This window comes from Aphidius gifuensis, linkage group LG6, assembly GCF_014905175.1.
Source record: "Aphidius gifuensis isolate YNYX2018 linkage group LG6, ASM1490517v1, whole genome shotgun sequence".
Taxonomy (NCBI): Eukaryota; Metazoa; Arthropoda; class Insecta; order Hymenoptera; family Braconidae; genus Aphidius; species Aphidius gifuensis.
In genome coordinates, this window is record NC_057793.1 from 7,198,793 (window position 1) to 7,218,918 (window position 20,126).

Genomic DNA, 20,126 nt, shown 5'->3' on the forward strand with positions numbered 1-20,126 from the left:
AATAACAATTAAGCAAGTAGTTTTTTTCGTTTTTTTTTTTCTGTGTTTCGATTATTATTTTTTTCTTTTGATTCACTTGCGTTTTAAATTGAAAAAAAAAATTTATCAACGGACCAAAAAATGTTTATCACAAGTCCCATTTGAGGATGTGTTAAAAAAAAAAAAAAATTAGCATATATGTATTAGTTTGTACAGGATATCATGAGTGAGTGTGAGAAATATTATATTTAAAGAAGGGGAAACTTGTATCGACACTCGAAAGTACACAGCCTCCGCGTTTACAGTGGTGGTATGAAATTGAGTTTCTTTCTCCTTTATTTATTCAACTGCCACCATCAAAAGTTTAAACAACAGTCGTATCAAATTAAAACATTCGATTTGTCATAACTGTACGAGCAGAGATCAAGGGAGCATCATGAGATCGACGCTCTTAATGTGAGTCGAATTCAAATAACAAAATAAAATTACTTAACATAAATTAAATAACATAAAAATATACAAATTAAATAGCTTAATAATTAAATAAATTAATAACCAAATTAATCAATGAATTAAATAAATATTTCATTTATATTTTTACAAATTAAAACTTTTATTACAAATTTTATTTATTAATCATAAAAATGAAAAATTTTCTTGTAATGAAATTTAATTGATTACAAAATAAAATTACAGTTGTAAATGATTTTTTTAATATTTAATATACTTGATGAGTTATTAGATAATTTTTTTAAAAAAAGGGGCGATGTCGTGAGTGAACGGTTTGAGAGTGAAAACATATGGTCAATAAATGTATATAGCAAATTGGAAAGTGGTTTTAGTTGAAAAATCACGCGTCTCATGTCTGTCCAGTTAAACGAGATATCAGAGTATTTGCAAATTTAATTTTTATTGCGAAAAAAATTTTATTAAATATACTATTTGGTGGTTTATAAAAATTAGATATTTTTTTCAAAATTCAAAACGAAAAAAAAAAACGAAATTTAGCGGAAATTTGTTGAAGAGAAAAATTATTTAAACCGGCTTTTTATTATAAAATATATTTCATTGATTTTTGTGAAAATGTAATGTATTTAAAATTAATATAAGAGGAAAATGAAATTTAATAATTGCAATTTTTTTGCTTTTTTTATTCACATATTAATAGCCTGTTTTTTTTTTTGTAATTATTATAGCTTTTTGTATGATTTTTCCTGTAGTTATTCACACGTGTTTAAATGGATATTTAATTTTTTTTTGATTGTTATTATATTGCAGAAAAATTGTTGCTAAAAATGTAAAATTATTTTAGATATTTTATATTTATAATTTACTTTGAAATTAGATAAAATAAGATTAGATAAATTGTTTGAATATTTTATTTATATTTATTGATAATTTTTTATTTAAAATTAGAAATTTAATAAATTTATGTTTTTATTATTCATTAACCGGAAATGCAAATTATAAATAACTAATATATTATCAATTGATAAATTTTTCATATTAGATTGTGAGATATTTCACCTTGAAATAGAAATTATAATAATTATAAATAAAAAACAATGTTTATTTGAATAAAATAATGAAAAATAACGAGTTATTTTGAAGGAGACAATAAAACCGTTAGATCACGTCATTAAACAGTTACTTCACCATGATAATAATATCAAAAAAATACATTTTCTTTTTACCATAAATTATAAAATAACAAATAGAAAAAAATTTCATTCAATTTTTCATTGTGACACTGAATTAACAGCTGACAAATTTTTATTAAAAAAAAAAAAAGTTTTTTCTTTTTTTTTTTACACTTATTATTAATCTAAACAAAAATACTTTTGTTTTTAATTTTTTTTTATATTAATTTACATTAAATTAACTAGTCGTTTATCGTTTTTATATATTTTTTTATTTTTTAACTTTCACTGACCACCGGAAATAATTCAAACGTTTTTTATTAATTTTTTTTTTTTATCAAACCATCGAAATTAAATCATACACAACAAAATAATAAATTCATGTGGGCTAAATATATATTTATAATTTAATATTAACAAATTCAAAAAAACATTTACAATTTAAATATATAAATAATAAATTTTTTTTTTTTGATATTTGTAATATTTATGTAATCGAAAGAAAGTGACACATCATAATATATAAAAAATATAAAAGTAAAATGAACAAATAATTTAATAAACATATAAATAATGTTTATTAATATTTTGTAATATTTTTTAAATACATTATACTATTATAATTTATAAATAATATTTATCAATAATAACAGTTTATATTTTATAATAAAAAAAAAAGGTCTGAGTTAATAAATATTAAAAAAAAAAAAAAACCAACAAATCAGTGAAAGTGCAAGTAATACATAATCCATGAATGTCACGGGTCAAAAATAAATTTTCATCATTTAAAATTAGTTTATGAATAGATGAATTAATCAAAAAAAAAAAAAAATTATTTATTAATTTATTTATAGGTATCTCTAATAAAATAATTGAATAAATAAAATTTAATTTTTTAGTTTTTTGGCACTGTGTTTGATATCTGTCTGCCATTGTGCAGATGATCAGTATGATTATGATGATGAACCAGCAGCAGCACCAACAACACCAGCACCAACAAAACCATCAAGTAGATTAGGAAGTCTTTTATCATCAAGAGCAAGATCACCAGTTGCCAGAAAACCATCAGCAGCAGCTCCAGTGGTAAATGAAAAACAAAAATAAAACAAAATAAAGCCAATAAATTAAATCATTATTAATTTAATTTTTATGATAATAGACAACATCAACAACACCAAAACCAACTGAAGAACCAGTTGAAGAAGTAGTTAATGAAGGTGATGAAGTGTATGATGAAAATCAAGAATCTGAAACACCAACAACAACAACAGAAGCTGCTAAAAAATTACGTGGTGGTATACGACCATTCAGGTAATGCTAATTAAACAATATATAAAAAATTATAAATAAATAAATTATTTAATTAATTTTATAGATCAAATGAGGATCTACTAGCTGCATTAAAAAGACGACGTGCACAAGCAAATTCAATTGCACGTGAAACAACAACAACGACAACACAATCATCAGCTGATTCATCAACATCAAAATCAAAGTAATTTTAATTATAATTTAATTATTTATTTATTTATTTAATTGTATTTTTTTTGTTTCAATTAGATCATTAGGTGGACGAAATAAAAATGAATCTGTTACAAAACCAACTCGTAACAGATTTGGCACACCTGGAAGAGGTAAAATTGCTCAAGAAGAAGTTCAAGAAACACAACAAGACGAAGTTCAATTAAAAAATAAACCATATCGTAGAGGTTGATAATATTTAACTTTCAATAAATAAATAAAAAAAAAAAACGTATATTAAATAATAAATAATTGAGTTTAGAAATGTTTTTTTTTTTTTCAATTTTTTATCATCATCATCATTAAGACTTGATTTTTTAAATAACTTATCATATCAAAAATAAATTAATAAATAATCAGACGTTCTAAATGCAATATATTACATAATTATAAATTTTTTAAATACATTTTTTTAATTTAATCGCAATGATATTTAATATTGAGTTTAGATTTTTAAATATTATTTTTTAAAAAAATGTAAATGTCCAATGAATGATGAGGATGTCTGTAAATATTTTCGGATCAGATTCCGTTCATTTCAATGTAATAAATGTAAATTAGTAATAGTGAAAAAAAAAAGAGAAAAGTTTTTTAAAAATTAAAATTATCAAAGTTTATTAATTTATTTAGAAAATTCATTTTATTTTTTTAAATTGATAATTGACATTTTGGTAAAGTGCAAAGGTGATCTATTTGATCTTAGTGTGTTACCTCATTTTATTATTCATTTCTATTGTTATTTTTTTTGTCTGATGTTACATGATCATCGTGGGATAACTGAGAATTAATCACCGAATGAATTGGCACATTTTTATTGACATTAAAATACGTTAAAGGTCTAATGATCAAACAGAAATTGAAGTTCAATAAAAATAAAAATTTATATACAAAGTTAAAAAGAAGAAATAAAAAATTTTAAAAAAATTAGATAAAAATAATTTAACAAAAGGTCTGGTAAATATAAAATTTAAAATGTAAAGATTTTATTTTTTTTATATTTACAATAGATCGTGCAATTGAGCTAACATATTTCGTGATTTAATTTTATTGCGAAAGTTTTAGATTCGTAAATAAAATGCCACAAATTTACATCGACAATGTTTTATAATAATTTTTTTTATTTTATTTTTTGAACTGTCTTTTTTTGAATACGTGACTTTTGATCGTGACCAATTGTAACTGGGCATGCACTTCTAAAAATTTGTGACATGAATTTAAAAATATATAAACCTTTTTTTTTATTCATACAAATGTAAAAAAAAAATACCGGATTATTATATTTTTCTGGTTTTTTAGATCAACTATAAGTCATCGATCTGAGGTAATTGACATTTCGCTATGAAAATTTTAATCGATTAAATTATTATCTATTAATGACGAGACATTTTTTATTTCTTTTATTTTTTATCAACAGAAAGAATTAGGTACTTTTTTTTACTCATAAAAGCTCATTAAATTTTCGTTGTTTAAAAATCTAAAAACATTTTTGATCAGTGCTTTAGTTAGATAAAAAAATTACCATCTTAAAACTTTTATAAAAAAAAAAAAAGTATATTATTCATCCACTGAAATATTATGTAGATTGAATAATAAAAATATAAAAATAAAATATTGTAAATGTAGAGCTTTCAGTGCTCTTTCGAAATACATCATTTTTTTTTACCAAAAAATTGTCTCAAGTTTTTGTAAAACGCTAACTTTATAAAGAAAAAAAATCAGGTTTTTTTAGTTTAAAAAATTAATCAATATTTAATTAAAATCAATCAATTCATTAGTAATAAATAAAAAAATTTTTGCACCCTTTTATTAAAATAAAAATAAATGTTTTATCTACCCTCAAATTTCATGGCTAATTTTTGAGATAAATATTTTGATTGTATGAATTCTAGACAGATGAAAGTGATATAAAAATAAAAAAAAAAAAAAAAAGCTATGGACCAGTGATAAATTTAAGGATGAGTGGCAAAAAAAAAAAAAAAAAATAGTAACTTCCCCCTGAAAGTGAGAGGAGTAAGACCTCGACGGCCTTGAATGCCCTGGGAGCAACATTTCACTTACAAAGAACCGTCTCGAGTTCGGATAACTGAGGAGGATGTCACGGTCGGTCGAAATGTTATATCGAAAGTAGAAAATGAAAAATAAAAAATATAATGTAATATATAAATAAGTCAAAAAAAAAATTTTTTTAAATAAAAAATAAATGATACAAAATGGTGTTTGGCATTCTTGGACTTTCGTTTTGTCAGATAATTTTTCCTTGTGTCTACTCTCACCATATTGGACTTCAAGTTCACGACATTACCAAAACTGGAAGCACAGATCCAAACAACATCCCGGAAATTATTAAAATATATTTATAAAATTTATAATTAATTAAAGCTTTTAAAAAGATTATATATTTTATAAATTGTTATTTACTCTTTGAATAAAAATTAATAAAAATTTTTCGTTTTTTTTTTTATTTTGCTTTTTTTTAAATGTCTCTAGGTGATTTTTTTTTTTATTAATTTTTTTCTGGATATATATTTCTTGTGAGTATCCGGTCATCCTTGACTGTATCAACATTCCATCATGATTTTTCTATTTGTAATACAAGCACGTGACGTGTAACGGTACTCAACATAAAATTGACTATCCATGTCTGATGATACATTTATCTAAACTACTTAATCAGAATTTATTCTGTACGGTATATAATAATCATATAAAATAATACAATTTTAATAAATTGAATATAGATCAATTAGATGATCTATTATTTACTTATCTAATGTCAAATTGAATTGTATTTAAATTAAAAAAAAAAAACAAATACAGGTTACTTGAAAAATTTAAAATATTGGATTTTATAAAATTTGTTTATTCGAAATTTATTCGATTGGAAATTTATTGAAAAAAAATATTTTAAAATTATCGATTAGTATTATCAATAATAATATTATAACTACTACTCGAGATACAGCTGATGGAACGGACGTATATTTTTCTTGTTGCTCATTTATTTATTTAACAAAAAACGCAAAGCTAGAAAATTATGAAAAATTGTAAATATATAGAGCAACATGTGCACCTCCTGAATATTATCTAATTTTTAAATTTCCAATCGAAATGTTGGTTGACGAGTAATGAAATCAACGAGTAAGTCAATCCCTTTTGGTACAAACATATTTTTCTTATTTTTTATTTATTTATTTGACAGCAAACGCATAACTAGAAAATTATAAAAATTTTCCAATATATAAAATATATAAATCCTCTGAATATTATTCATTTTTTAAATTTCCAACCGAGACGTTTGTTGTTAAATAAATAAATACCAAATATATAATTCATAAATAGTAAAAATTTAAAAGTTCAAAAATTTGAAAATCAAAATTTTTTCAATAAAATATTTGATGGAAATTAATTTTTCTAATTAACAATTAATTATACGATTAACTATTTGTTTATTAAATTTTAAAAGAATTGAAATTACTAAAATTAATAAAAATTTATCAAATTCACAGTATCAAATAAATTTATTTGCAAATTACAATAAATTCCATAAAAAATAAAAAACTAAAAAATTCATTAATTCTTTTTTCAATTAAATATCAAACAGATACATCATGAAATATTAATTACAAAAATTGACAACATATATTTGCAAAAATTAATTTAAAATAATAAAATAAAAAACGACATGTATATATTTTTTTAAAATTACATAATAAATATTTAAACACGTGTCAACATTATCAGAATAAAGTCGAAATAAAAAATCATCACTACAAGTTTCTCTGACCTTTTCTCTAATGTCAGCATATAACATCCTTCTTCATTCCGAAGATGGTCACGAAAATTACAATAAAAAATTCCTTTCAAATTTTTTTTCTTTCTTTTCAATTTGAAATAATATTTTTAAATCATACATTAATCTTAATAATATTTTTCATTTAACCTATATATTAATTATAATTATTAATTTCAATATTTGTAATAATCAAAAAAGTATATAGTCACATGTACAAGAAAAAATAAAAATAAAATACAAATTTACATTGCAAAAGAAGGAAATAATTATATACATGAAAAATATCTAGAACTGCACGGTCTAAATGAGATCAAAATAATATCTATCTACAATGCTATATTTACACGTAATGTTGCAGAAATAATATCGTGGGTAAATACATAGTGAATATTTAAAAAAAAAAAAAAAATTTGTTTATTATTTTTTATGATAATTTCATAAGATATGTCATGATATTTTTCTTCTGCTTATTTTAAATTATCATAAATAAAATTCATTGTACATTTAGTAATTCTATATTTATTTAATAAAAATAAAAAAGCATTTTTATCTAGCTTTATATATTGTCATGATTTATTCACACCTATTTGATATTTTTATTTTTTATTTATGTATGTACAATTTATTGAAGGCGTACAAATATTACGTTAAATGTATATCACGTCGCAGAGGAGTCCTGGACTTTCTCTCAGGGCGGAGATCCTTATACTTCGCTTTCCCTGATATCTATATATAAGTTGGAAACAACTCTTGTTTTTGTTGATTTGTTGTATGCACATTTATAACGTTCAAACAGTTTACCAAAAATATTACAACAATCACTCTCAAAGTCTCAATTAATTAAACAAAAATTAAAAAATTCAAACTTTATTTAATCTAAATAATTTTTTATTAAATTAGATCTTTCAAAAATTATTTTTTATAATTTATTTTCTTCTATTTTTAATAATTATTTTCTCTTTTTGATTTATTTATTTATTTTATTTTATTAATGGTCAATGTTAAGGTTACATAAATGTCGGTCAAGTTGATTGTACATCCGGTTCTTAATTTGTAAATTTGTTTTAAATAATAATAAAATTATTAATAATTAATAATTATCGCATATAGTTTTTTAATTATTTAATAATATATATAATTATAAATAAATTAAATAAATATATAGTTTTTTCAATTTTTTTTAACAAAAAAAAACCAAGAAATAATGTTGATTTAATATTATAATATTTTTTAAATTTATTATTTATAACTTGCGATATAAATGAACTGATTTTAATGATCTAAATGATTTCGATAGACATTATGTACTCACGAATGCACAAGAATTTAGATTTATGCGAGAGGGATGAGGCAAGTTTTCTGAAAGTGACATATCCAGTACACATTTGATGGGAATCTTCCTTTCACTTTTCCTCCTATGGAAATTACGTATTATTATCATTATTTGTATATGTATATTCATTTTTTTTTTTTTTTTCGAACATATTTGCCCCTGGGGGTTAAACGCCAATAATATTAATACATACAAATTTTAAAAATTATATATTTTAAAAGCCATGTATTAAAAAATTAAATTATAATAAGACTAAAAGTATATGTCAAGGTCTTTTGCTATTTTATCGCCAATATTGCATCTATTATTAAATGGCTTTTTAATTTTTCTAAATTTTTTAAACTTTCACATTTTTTTAAATTTTATATTATCTTTATTTTTTGGCATTAGAAATTTTTAAATAGTATCGAGACTAAATCCTATCGTGTCGAAATTAAATAATTTTATAAAACAACTAAAAATATATTGTGAACAAAAATTTGCCAGTTGAATTATTCCAAATAATAAAATATCCTGGTTAATATAATTTTTAAAATAAATAAAAAAACATGCTATAGCTTGTGTCAGTAAATGAAAAAAAACCATGAGATATTTTGAAATGAAAATTAATCATTATAAAAATAATCCAAGCATAGTAAAATATAAACAAAATAATGATAATGACTATTTAAAATGTTGAAAATATTATGATAAATAAATAAATATTTCATTTAATAATTTATTTAATTTTTTTTTAATTTACTTTTATCATATATCTTGGATAAATTTAAAATTAATTAATTAAAAAATTTATTTATTTGTCATTGTATTGTAATGACTTGATGTTATTATTATTTTTAATTTAATTTTTTTTAATATTAACATTTCAAATATTCTCCAAAATGTTTTATATTATTTATTAATTTTTTTTTTTCCAGATTTATCATTATAAATTATTAATTTATTTCTTAACTTGCCAGTAGATATATTTTTTTGTTGTATGATATTTTGAGAAAAATATTCAATTATATAATCGTCGAAATATTTATATACAAAACTTGATCCAATATTATTTTGTCAGAGAAAGTATATATTTTTTTTTAATTTTTACCCAATAAAAAATTGAGAAAAAAAAAAAATTGTTTATTGGCGCCATGGTCAAGAGGCGCCACAGTGAATTCAATGATTATTGGTATCTCTCAACAGATGAATATTACAAGTTGAAAAAATACCTGAAAATAAACATCCAATTGGAGAAAGTAAAATATTAATTCGTTGCTAACACATCATGTAGTTCTTAGCAAGGCGTAAATTATCGCCTGGCGAATTACACTTTGTGTAGGAGGTACATTGGAATTCATGGTATTCTTTAAAATAAAAATACTGCACTTTTAACTTGTATAATATCTTGCAATGTTCTATTGCTTAATGTATTATATTTTTGTATTATTATTGTTCATATTTTTTTATTATTTTTATTTTTTTTCTCTTAAATAAATTTAATAGTCATAGCAAAAAAAAAAATAGTAATATTTACACTACATAATTAACATCATGTAATGATAATTTTAATTATACTGCACGTAATTTTTTTTTTTTTTTCCTTTTAAGTGTTTAAAATTTTTTTCATTTTTTATGAAAAATAAAAATTTCACTTACGTGTTTAGTATTATTTTTTTTTTTTTTCTATCTTAACATTTTGTCGTATATTTGTTTTTTTTATTTATTTATTTAATTTATTTTTTGAAAGTACAGAAAATTAAAATTTACACGTTTTATCATTTAAATTCAACGTACAAACTAACGATTGTCATCCGCGAAAGTGCAAGCAAGGTCTTTTTATACATTTTATATATAAAAAAAATAAAATAAAATATAATTTTATCAAATTTATATGTTATTGTTAAATTGAATACATTATTGTTTTTTTTTTTAAATGTCATTTAGTGTAATTGAATTTTAACAAGATAAGAAAAATAAATATTTAAGTTACTTTGTGATTAAAGCTTATTTTTAAATATTAAATTTAAAAAATTGAATAACTGCATTCCAAAAGTCCAGGGTTTGTCGCGAAGAAAACAGGAGCGGCCTGATCAATTATCACAACAGCATTGTGTTCACCTTCCAGTCAACAAACTGAATCAATTTAAAAATATATCTCAATTTTACAGCAATAATTTTTTTATTCATTTATTTTTTTACTGTTGAAAAATAATTATATTATTTTATTATAATTACAATTTTATTTATCAATTATACTAATCTCTACAAAAAAAATGTCATTTGGAAAATAAAAATTATATTTAACCTTTTATATAAAAAAAAAAAAAAAAAACAATTCTAAATTCAAAGAAAAAATTATAGTTAATATAAAATTAAATAATAATTATTAATTGTTATTTAACAATAAAAATAATTTAAAAAACTAATAAATTTATAATTTTTTTTTCTATTCTAAAATTTGTTTTCATCGAAAAAAATTCTTGACTTATTTTTTTTTCTATGAAAGATATTATTTTCGAAGATTCTATTTATTGTAAAATTAATTTTTAAAAACTGTTAATTAGATTTATTATTTAATGGATCCTTTGAATTGTAAATATATATTTTTTTCAAGTCAAACAGTCAATGGCCTTCAGTACCACAAAAGCTCATCACCGGATATGAATGAGCTGTCAAATGAATATTAATTAAAAAAAATTATGTATTCTTTAAAATTGATGGTAAGAATTTAAAAATACCTAGGTCATGTGGAGGATGCACTTGGAGTGGGCATCATGCAAGTGGGCTTCTTTTTTTTTTCTAAAAAAAAAATTACCATATTTACCATAACTTAAATAATTTTAATTATTCATTTTTAATTTACAAATAGTATTTTAGAATTTTAGAAAATAAAATAAGAGATTTAATTTTTTTTATTTTAATTTTTTTTTCTTATGATTATATACGCTTGCTATGAAAAACAATATTACTGTAATTTTATGTTTAAATAAATATAAATATACAGTGTGATAAATAAAAAACATTATTATTATCTCGTTATCTTTATTTATTATTTTATATAGACAACAAAGCTATGTTAAAGTTTGCAAGGTCAATTGGCCAGAAAAACTGGTCTCAAAAATTTATTTAAAAAATTTCAAAAAAAATATTAAAAACTGGTTGTTTATTAGTCACCAAAAATACCAATGAAATATTCATTATAATTATCATAAATTTATTTTTAAAAAATTCAAAAATAGTCAAAATAAATTGCTAATTTTTTCATAAATTTTATAATTTATTTTTTTTTAGTTTTGTTCATCAGTAAAGCATGAAATTTTTATCAAAAAAAAAATATAATAATACGTACTTTGTTGATTTTTTTTTGTATTTTTATTGCAAAAAAAAAAAATTGGATCGAGGTTAAAATTCCTCAAAGTAATGATTTGTAATTTTTTTAATTTTATCAAATTAACTTCAGGTAAGTCTTCAGGTACTTCTTGAAGATATTTTTCTTCGTCCTTCTGTTTAAATGATTGTTGATAATTGTTCTGGGCTACTTTTTTATTTTCTCAAATTACTTGGCTTTTTATTAGTTTTAACAAGAAAAAAAAAAAAGACTATAAAACACGTGAATTGGTTTGATGATTCTCAATATGTTATTTTATTTTTATTATATATATTTTTTTCGAATGTCTTGTGTCCACTTTTTACAGGATACATATATATCTGGTGGGGTTTGATGTCTCGTTTCTTTGATGTTTGTGGTGGGTGGTGTATAAGTAGAGGTCTGCAATCGCCTGCGTTCTCATACCCTCACCACGTCCTTCAGCAGCTTCTTACTTTTACTTTTTAAATTTAAAAAAAAAAAATAAATAATCTTGATAATATAAACAGAATCGTATTTTATTAATTTCTTATTTATAACGTATAATACAAGTTCGTCAATTTAACAAACCGGTAACAATTTTACCGGGAAAATTTAAATTTAATTTTTCATCAAAGTGTTTTTGTGTAATTGACAATGAACACAGTGAACAAGTGATTAATATTAATTTTATTATTATATAAACAATTATTATTGATGAATATATCATCATAACTTGTCAAAAAAAATATATATTGTTTTTTTTTTTTAAACTGTGATCAGTGCAGATATGTGGCTCAAAAGCGCACTACTGTGAGTACAAAAATAAAAATAAAATTTGAGTTTAAAATTTAAAAATTTAATTGATAATTTTTATTTAATAATTAATATATTGAAAAATATTGAAAATTTTATTTTTCATTAATTTAAAAATCATCAAATCATTGAATCTTTTTCAAACTGAATTTGAACTATCGAAAAAACGAAAAAAAAAAAAAATCTTTCAAATGAATTATCAATTGTCACGTGTAAATTTATTTATTTATTTTTTTAATTTTATAATTTAATTATTATTAGTGATGTTGAATTATTTAATTTATGTTTATCTTTTTTTTCTAAAATTTTATTTGTCGACACCGCTCCTTAATGCCGCTCCTCTTTATAATCTAATGTTTCATAGCTTTTCTGTGTCTACACATTCAACTTTTATACTTTCGCTAATTTTCATTAAATTACAACTTAATTTTAATATCATCATTTATTATCCCCTCTATTATTGCATACTCGTTTTTTTCATTTTTAAATTTTCTCGTATATATAAATGATGTAAAGAAAGTGTGCTAGAAAAAAAAAAAAAAAGGAAATTGATTTTTCTTCTGAATGTCTGGTATGAAAGTTAACGCGTGAATGATTTTTAACGCCTTCAAGATGTTGACTACTGTGCGTTTTTAATAGAAGGTCAATGAAAAAATTAAATAAATCAATTATTATTTATTTATAAATATATATCATTCGTTTATCATTCAATTTGTCTAATATTTTTCATAATTAAATAACAACTACACATTGAAAAATAACAATTCAAATTTTATTTCAAAAAAAAATTATAAATGATCATAATTCAATAGATATAAACAAATAAAAATTTATTTTTTTTCTTTATATTGTATTTAACTATTTTAAATTTGACAAATAAATTTTTTGTGATTTTTTTTTTAAATAAAAAGACAAATGTTGTAAACAAGTTTTGAGATCGATTATTACAGGTCCACTGGTTTCACCTTTCATTTTCAATTGACGTCATGTAAGAGCAAAAAAGCTTGGTCCAAAATTTAGTATAAAAAAAATACATAAATAATAATAACATTTAAAATATCAAAAATAAAAAATTTTTATTTTATTTATATTATAAATAACAAGGGTCAATTGATTCTCCTTTCTTTTTGGTAATTTTTTTTTTTGATTAAATTTAGATTTAAAAAAAAAAAAATATGATCTTCTAGTTAATATATATCTGAGGAATGTTTCGATATATCTTGCGCAATATTAACGTTGATTTTTCGAAAGTATAATTTTGCCTGAAGCCAAAAAAAAAAAAAAAAAAAAATCATACATAATTTCATCTTGAAAAATCCAGGGGCAATCCCATAAGTTACTTCATCAATTTATTTTAATTTTTTACAATTAAATTATCTGAAGAAAGCGAATAACTTTTGTATATTTTATTTTTTATCAATACAATTTATTGAAATGTATATAAATATTTTTTATCATTTATTTTTTTAATTCATTATATTGAAATATAATATTTTTTTTTATTTGCTTTTTTTTAAAAGTTGGTTTTGGTTGACGGTTCTTGTGGTATTATGCTGCACTTATATAAGCAAAACTATCGAAAGACACACTCGTGCCACTAGAATTTTTACCAGCTATATTTTTATTATAAATTATATTCTTGTATGAAAGTCATACAGCTTTCTCCGCATATGGTTTTATCATGATAAAATATAAATACCTCATCAGTGTATATTATTATACATAAATATTATTAATTTTTTTTTTTTTTAAATATTAAATTAATGATTAAAATATATGCATGACATACCGGAAATTGTGTATTTATATTTTTAAATAAACATAAATTAGTAAATAAAAATAAATTTATTAATTTTTGAATATTGCAATTTCGAAATGATTATTTTCGAATAAAAGTATTTTAAAAATATATAAATGGATTGAAAAAAAATTATGCTAGTCATTAATAATATGCAATATACCTATATAAAAAAAAAAAAAAAAAGTATAAATATTTTTCATTTATTTAATAAACAAATAAATAAATTTAATTATTGTGCAAAATTTTAATGCAAAAAAAAATATTTTAAGTTTAAATACACATTGATGTTATAAGGTTAAAAAAAATGTTAATAATATAAATTTTGAAGAAAAAGAAAATTGATTAATCATGATTAATGCAAAAAAAAATTGTGAAAATTATAGATACAATATAATTGTAGATCTACTGACATACATTGTGGGAAAATTTTAAAGAAATTTATCAACAAGATCAAGGCTGATAATTAAAATTGTTTACTACATTAAAAATTTTATAAAGTGATTGAAATTACATTCGAATAATACTAGATTATTATATAAATTTCTATAAATTAAAATTTAAAAAAATGGTTTATTTTTTTTTACGATAAATAAAATATTTTTTTTATCAGTTGAAAATTTATTTCTAAAAAAATTTTCTTTGTAAAGAGTAAACCATTTTTTTGGTTTAAAATTTTTATAAAACATCTTCAGGTATTTTTTCATAAATCAATAGATAAAAAAAAAAATTGAATTTAAATTTATATTTTTGAACCGGAAGTGTTAGATCAGAATACCAGATCTCATGTAAATAATAAAAGAAAGTAAACGAAAGGCCAAGTGTCAGGTTCACATGTTGATAGATGAATGTATTAATATTTTCAAAAAAAAATATAAATAAATTTTCCTGATCAACTTCCGGTTGTCAGTAGTAATAACGATTAAACACTAAGATACATATTATTTATTGTATAAATAAAGAGTAATTATTTTAAATGGAAAAGCAAAAAAATATTCACCAAGTTGATCAGCCTTGGCCGAAAATTGCGACCTCGTCTCAGTCATTAATTTAAACCAGTTTGTTCTTTCGATTTTTCTTCTCAATTGTAAACATGTTATTTATATTTTTTTTTTTCTTTATTTATTTTCCCTCGTGGTCCAAATACCTCTGGAATAAATTCTCTTGGGTGAAATATTTCGAAACACAGGAAAAATTATTCTTTAAAAAGTCGAAAAAGAAAAAAAATTATACAAAAAAATATACAACTAATTGGAGTTGAATGAAGACAAATTGGGAAAACTTTTATATAATTTTTAGTTTGAAAATTTATGAATCAATTGAGTGTGTATTTTTTTAAATAAAAAAAAATACATAAATACACTTTCACCAATAACATCATTTAGCTTTGCATAATTCAGCAAAAAATGAACAAATAAACATAAAAAAATACAATTAATATTTAATATTTAATATTTTTTTTTCTTTTTAGGTTTTGCGCTATTGCATTTGCATTAGCTAAAGATGAGAAGATAATAAATCAGTCAAAACTCGGTCATGAATATGTGAATATCCGGTCGACAAGTGAAAAGCCTCGGGCAGTTGCAATTCAAGGTAAAAATAAAAGAAAAAAAAAAAATTCTTTTTTACTTTATACTTGTAATATAAATATAAAATTTATTTTTATTTAACTCAATGTTATTTTATTTTTTATTATATTCCATACTAGACTTTGTAACATCTCATAAAATACCAGAAGGAATTGAAACACCCCACGATGATGATTCTGATGAATCAATTGAACCAAAAAAATTACAAAGAATCGAAAAATTCGAAAAAAAAATAAATGATTTATCAAATGTAGAACAGAGCTTGGATGACTATTCACATAAATTAAATAAACACATTAAAAGACAAGCTCAAGTTGAATTGGAAAATTTTAGTGATGCTGGTGTTATTAAAGAAGAAGGTATTAGAAAAATAGACGCATACAGAGCTCAAGAAAATCGTGAAAAAGTTGATGTTATTCCTGGTGTACAAGTTAGGTAAATAAAAAAATAAAATGTAAATAATTAATCTGTATTTATAATACATATAATTAATTTATTATTATATTTTCAAGTTCTGAATATGCAACAACAATGCATCCAATATTAACAACTGAGCGTCAATTATCAAGTTCATTTGATTTTGTTCCTGTTAATATTATTCGTGAAGATACCAAAGATTCATGGACACCATATGCTAATAAAAATTTTGATGATAGTGATGTTAGTTTAATACCAGCTGGATCAAATACTCGTACACAGGTAAATTTAAAAAAAAATAATTTCTTTTTTGTTTTCATGGATCAAAATAAGTACAAATTTTTTTATCTAAAAAATAATTTATAGATAAAAAAAGGTCCAAATGGAAAAGATTATGAGTATGAATATGTGTATTATTATTATGATGAGGAGGATGTACCAAAAACTGGAGGATCTGTTAATAATCAAGAGGGATTAAGAACAACATCATCATCATCATCATCAAAACGTGGTCATAAAGATGACAGTAGAAGTAAATACAGTTCAGTTGAAAGATCAACAACTGCTGAACCAGTTAATAATGAAATTATTACAAATAAACATGGTAATAGAGGTAGACATCTTGATGAAACAACTGAAGATGAAAATAGTGAAGATAGATTGCCTAATAGTACTCGTTTTCCAGCTAGGTAATTCATTTATATTATATTTGTTAAATTAATATTTAAATTAATGATTAAATTTATTTCTAAAAACAATAGATCAAGATCAAATCATAATACAGGAACAACTGAACCAACAAGACCACGTGGTAATCGTCCAAGAGCTGGTCTTGATTTAGTTGATTCAAGTAGTTTTAGAACACATCAAGAAGGTCCAGAATTTCCTCAAAGTCTTCCAAAAGGACCAGTTAGATTTCTTGGTGTTACACCAAATGAAAATAATGAAGAAAAAACAAGTAAAACACGTGGTCGTCCATTAAAAAATCAAGAACCTGCACCAGTTATTGAAGCTGTTGATGATATGATAATAATGCCAGCCTTGAAAAAAGGCCATCCAACTGATGAATCATCTGTAATTATTTATTTATATATTTATATGTTTAAAAATGAAAATATTATTGAAATAAAAAAAATTATTTCTCTTTTTTTTTTTTTGTTATTTAGAGTGAAGTTGAATCAAATCGAGGTCAACCAATAAGATCAAGAATAGAAGGTGAATTAACAACATCAATTTCTCCACTTTCAAATAAAAATAATGATGAAAAACAAATATCAACTCAATCAACAAATAATTATGAAACATCATCTGATTTAACAACTGAAGAAATACCAACAACTGAATATCCATCAGCAATGGATAAAGTTGCACTTGATTTATATGCATTTTTACAACAAGGACAAAGTAATCTTGTTGATTCAGTTACAAATATTGATGATACAAATGAAAGTACAACAAATAATGAAAATGAATCAACAACAAATTTATCAACAATAATACCAGACAGTGGTAATCCAACGACAATTGAATCAACAAGTACAAATGAGGTGCCAACTATTCCACCATCAACAACGACAACAACAACAACAACAACTACATCAACAACTACAACAACAGCTGCTACTGTAGCTGGTTTACCTGGACGTGGAAAATTCCGTCGTCCAACACCAGCAAGTGTCAGTGGTGGTACAAGAAATAGATTTAAAAATCCAGTGTCAACAACATCATCAAGTGTTACAGAATCATCATCATCAGAAACAACTCAAAAAACAAGAAATCGTTTTGGTTCACCATCAAATAATTTTAAACGTCCAAAACCAAAACCCGTACAAGAAGAAGAAATACAAAAAGATAATTCAGTCTCAGTTAATGTTGAAAAACCAAGTAGAAATAGATTCCGTGGTAATGGATCACCAACAAAAACAGCAACAACAACAACAACACTAGCAACACCATCATCAACATCATCATCATCATCTGGTGTTTCACGTCCTTCATTTAATAAATTAAATATTAATAGACGACGTGGAAGACCAACAACAGCTGCAACATCAACATCAGATGATACACAAGATTCTGATAATCAAAATGGATCAACTGAAACATCTTTACAACATGAAACTACAGCAACAACAACAAAATCATCAGTTAGACCTAAAATTGGAGGAATTGGAGCAAGACCATCAAGACCACCTAGTGGAAAAATAAATATTAGAAGACCTGGACAATTAACAACAACATCAACAACAACAGCACCAATTACAGCTTCATCTGATGCTACTGAGGGTTCTGTTGAAGAACCTGCTGGTGAAGGTACTGAAGAAGAAACTCATGAGGTAAAATATTTATATATTATTCAAAAATGACTGTTGAAAATTTTATCATAAATTATTTACTTTCACCCATTAATAATTCAAATGATTTGTCATCAATGGAAAATAATTTAAGCTTGACATTATATTTTCTCTTTATATTTAAATGTTTTATGTATATTTATGATGATGATGACATTTTGTTTTACAGGCACCAGCTGAAACAAGTCCACCAACACGTTCAACAACACAAAATCCATTGAATAAGTTACGAAATAAAAATCGTATTCAAGTACAACCAAAAACAACAACACGTTCATCAGTAACATCATCACCACGTAGATCACCACTATTACCAAGACGTAAAGTATCAACAGAAGCACCAGTATCTGAATCAACAAATGAAGAATTATCAACAGATGTTAATGAAATTGTTACTGAAAATGTACAAATTACTGAATCACCATTATCAGAAACAAGTAGTGCTGCAAGTAATAAACATGAAGAAGCCAGAGGATTAAATAGTCTTCTAGCTCCAAGACGTAGGATACCACCAAGACGTCAGCTCATTGCACAAAATTAATTTTAAAAACAATAATATCAAAAACAATTTCGTTTTTTTTTTTATAGAAATTTTAATTATATTTTGTTTTTTATTTAATTGCTGGGTCTTTTACGAATTTATGCAGTAAGCTAGTCTTTCGTAAAAAAATGACATTTATTGACAAAAAAAAAAAAAAATGGAAAAATATTAATAATACTAGGATGTTTGTCATTTTTTACTCACACAAATTGACCCTCGATCATCGAGTCTAAATTCAATTAAAAATTAAATTAGTTTTTTATTATTTTATAAGAACGTGTGAAAAAAAATCTCAATCCGTTTTTCAACATCTAAATAATTTACAATTTATTGTTAAACGGATTTTGAAATTTAACTGTGTGATGATTTTTTTAAATACAGTGATTATTATATGATATTTAATATGATAATAATTATACTTCAATTTTTTTTTTTTTTTTTGTTAAATTTTATTTAATTATTTTACAATATAAATTGTCTAAGTTTTTTTTTATAATTTTATCATAGAAAGTATTTGACAAATCATGTAAATATACTGATTAAATAATTAATCAAATAATTGATTATCTTTAATTAAGATTTTTTTTTTTTTTTAAATCATATTACAAAAAAAATAAATAAATAGATAGTTAAACTATGTAATGTATAAAATAATAAATAAAAAAATTTCTTTTACAAAAAAATTATTGTGGTTACTGTTTAATTAATTTAATTAACGATGAAATTAAAATTAATACATTTTATTTGAAGAAAAATTAGGTATCTAATGATGTGTGGAAAAAAAATTTTTATTTTAATTAGTATAATATTTGATTTAGATATTTAAACAAAAAAAAAAATAATTTAATGTTTTAATTTTGATGCTTAATTAATTATTAATAGTATTTTTTTCGTTAAAATTTATTGATTTTTTATTTATTAAATTATAAATAGATCCACTGTCCCTGGAGGAAAAAAATTATTTACACAATTATTATTATTCTGCCTATAAATAACCACAAAAAAAAAATATTACCC

At 22.2% G+C, this 20,126-nt stretch overlaps 2 protein-coding genes across 3 annotated transcripts; both read left to right on the plus strand.

Annotated features, from left to right (window-relative positions):
• The first annotated feature begins 249 nt into the window (after window positions 1-249).
• On the plus strand, window positions 250-3,392 carry LOC122859200 (nucleolar protein dao-5). Its single transcript, XM_044162623.1, has 5 exons — window positions 250-435; window positions 2,519-2,702; window positions 2,779-2,930; window positions 2,995-3,114; window positions 3,180-3,392. The coding sequence occupies exons 1-5, from the start codon at window positions 416-418 to the stop codon at window positions 3,331-3,333; spliced, it is 630 nt and encodes a 209-aa protein (XP_044018558.1). The 5' UTR covers window positions 250-415; the 3' UTR covers window positions 3,334-3,392.
• Window positions 3,393-12,040: 8,648 nt separating this feature from the next.
• On the plus strand, window positions 12,041-19,409 carry LOC122859150 (flocculation protein FLO11-like). 2 transcript variants are annotated; one of them, XM_044162545.1, is made up of 9 exons: window positions 12,041-12,407; window positions 15,680-15,801; window positions 15,917-16,232; window positions 16,310-16,496; window positions 16,581-16,903; window positions 16,976-17,288; window positions 17,381-17,960; window positions 18,168-18,550; window positions 18,738-19,409. In XM_044162545.1, the coding sequence occupies exons 1-9, from the start codon at window positions 12,385-12,387 to the stop codon at window positions 19,107-19,109; spliced, it is 2,619 nt and encodes an 872-aa protein (XP_044018480.1). In that variant the 5' UTR covers window positions 12,041-12,384; the 3' UTR covers window positions 19,110-19,409. The 2 variants fall into 2 exon arrangements, with proteins under 2 accessions (XP_044018480.1, XP_044018479.1); XM_044162544.1 differs by having other exon boundaries at window positions 17,381-18,550.
• The last annotated feature ends 717 nt before the right edge of the window (window positions 19,410-20,126 follow it).

Coding starts and splice junctions, on each gene's coding strand:
- LOC122859200 (XM_044162623.1), top strand. CDS start 416: ATGAGATCGACGCTCTTAAT. Junction 2,703..2,778: donor CATCAGCAGCAGCTCCAGTG/GTAAATGAAAAA, acceptor TTATGATAATAG/ACAACATCAACAACACCAAA. Junction 3,115..3,179: donor TCATCAACATCAAAATCAAA/GTAATTTTAATT, acceptor TGTTTCAATTAG/ATCATTAGGTGGACGAAATA.
- LOC122859150 (XM_044162544.1), top strand. CDS start 12,385: ATGTGGCTCAAAAGCGCACTACT. Junction 12,408..15,679: donor TGGCTCAAAAGCGCACTACT/GTGAGTACAAAA, acceptor TTTTCTTTTTAG/GTTTTGCGCTATTGCATTTG. Junction 16,904..16,975: donor AGTACTCGTTTTCCAGCTAG/GTAATTCATTTA, acceptor TAAAAACAATAG/ATCAAGATCAAATCATAATA.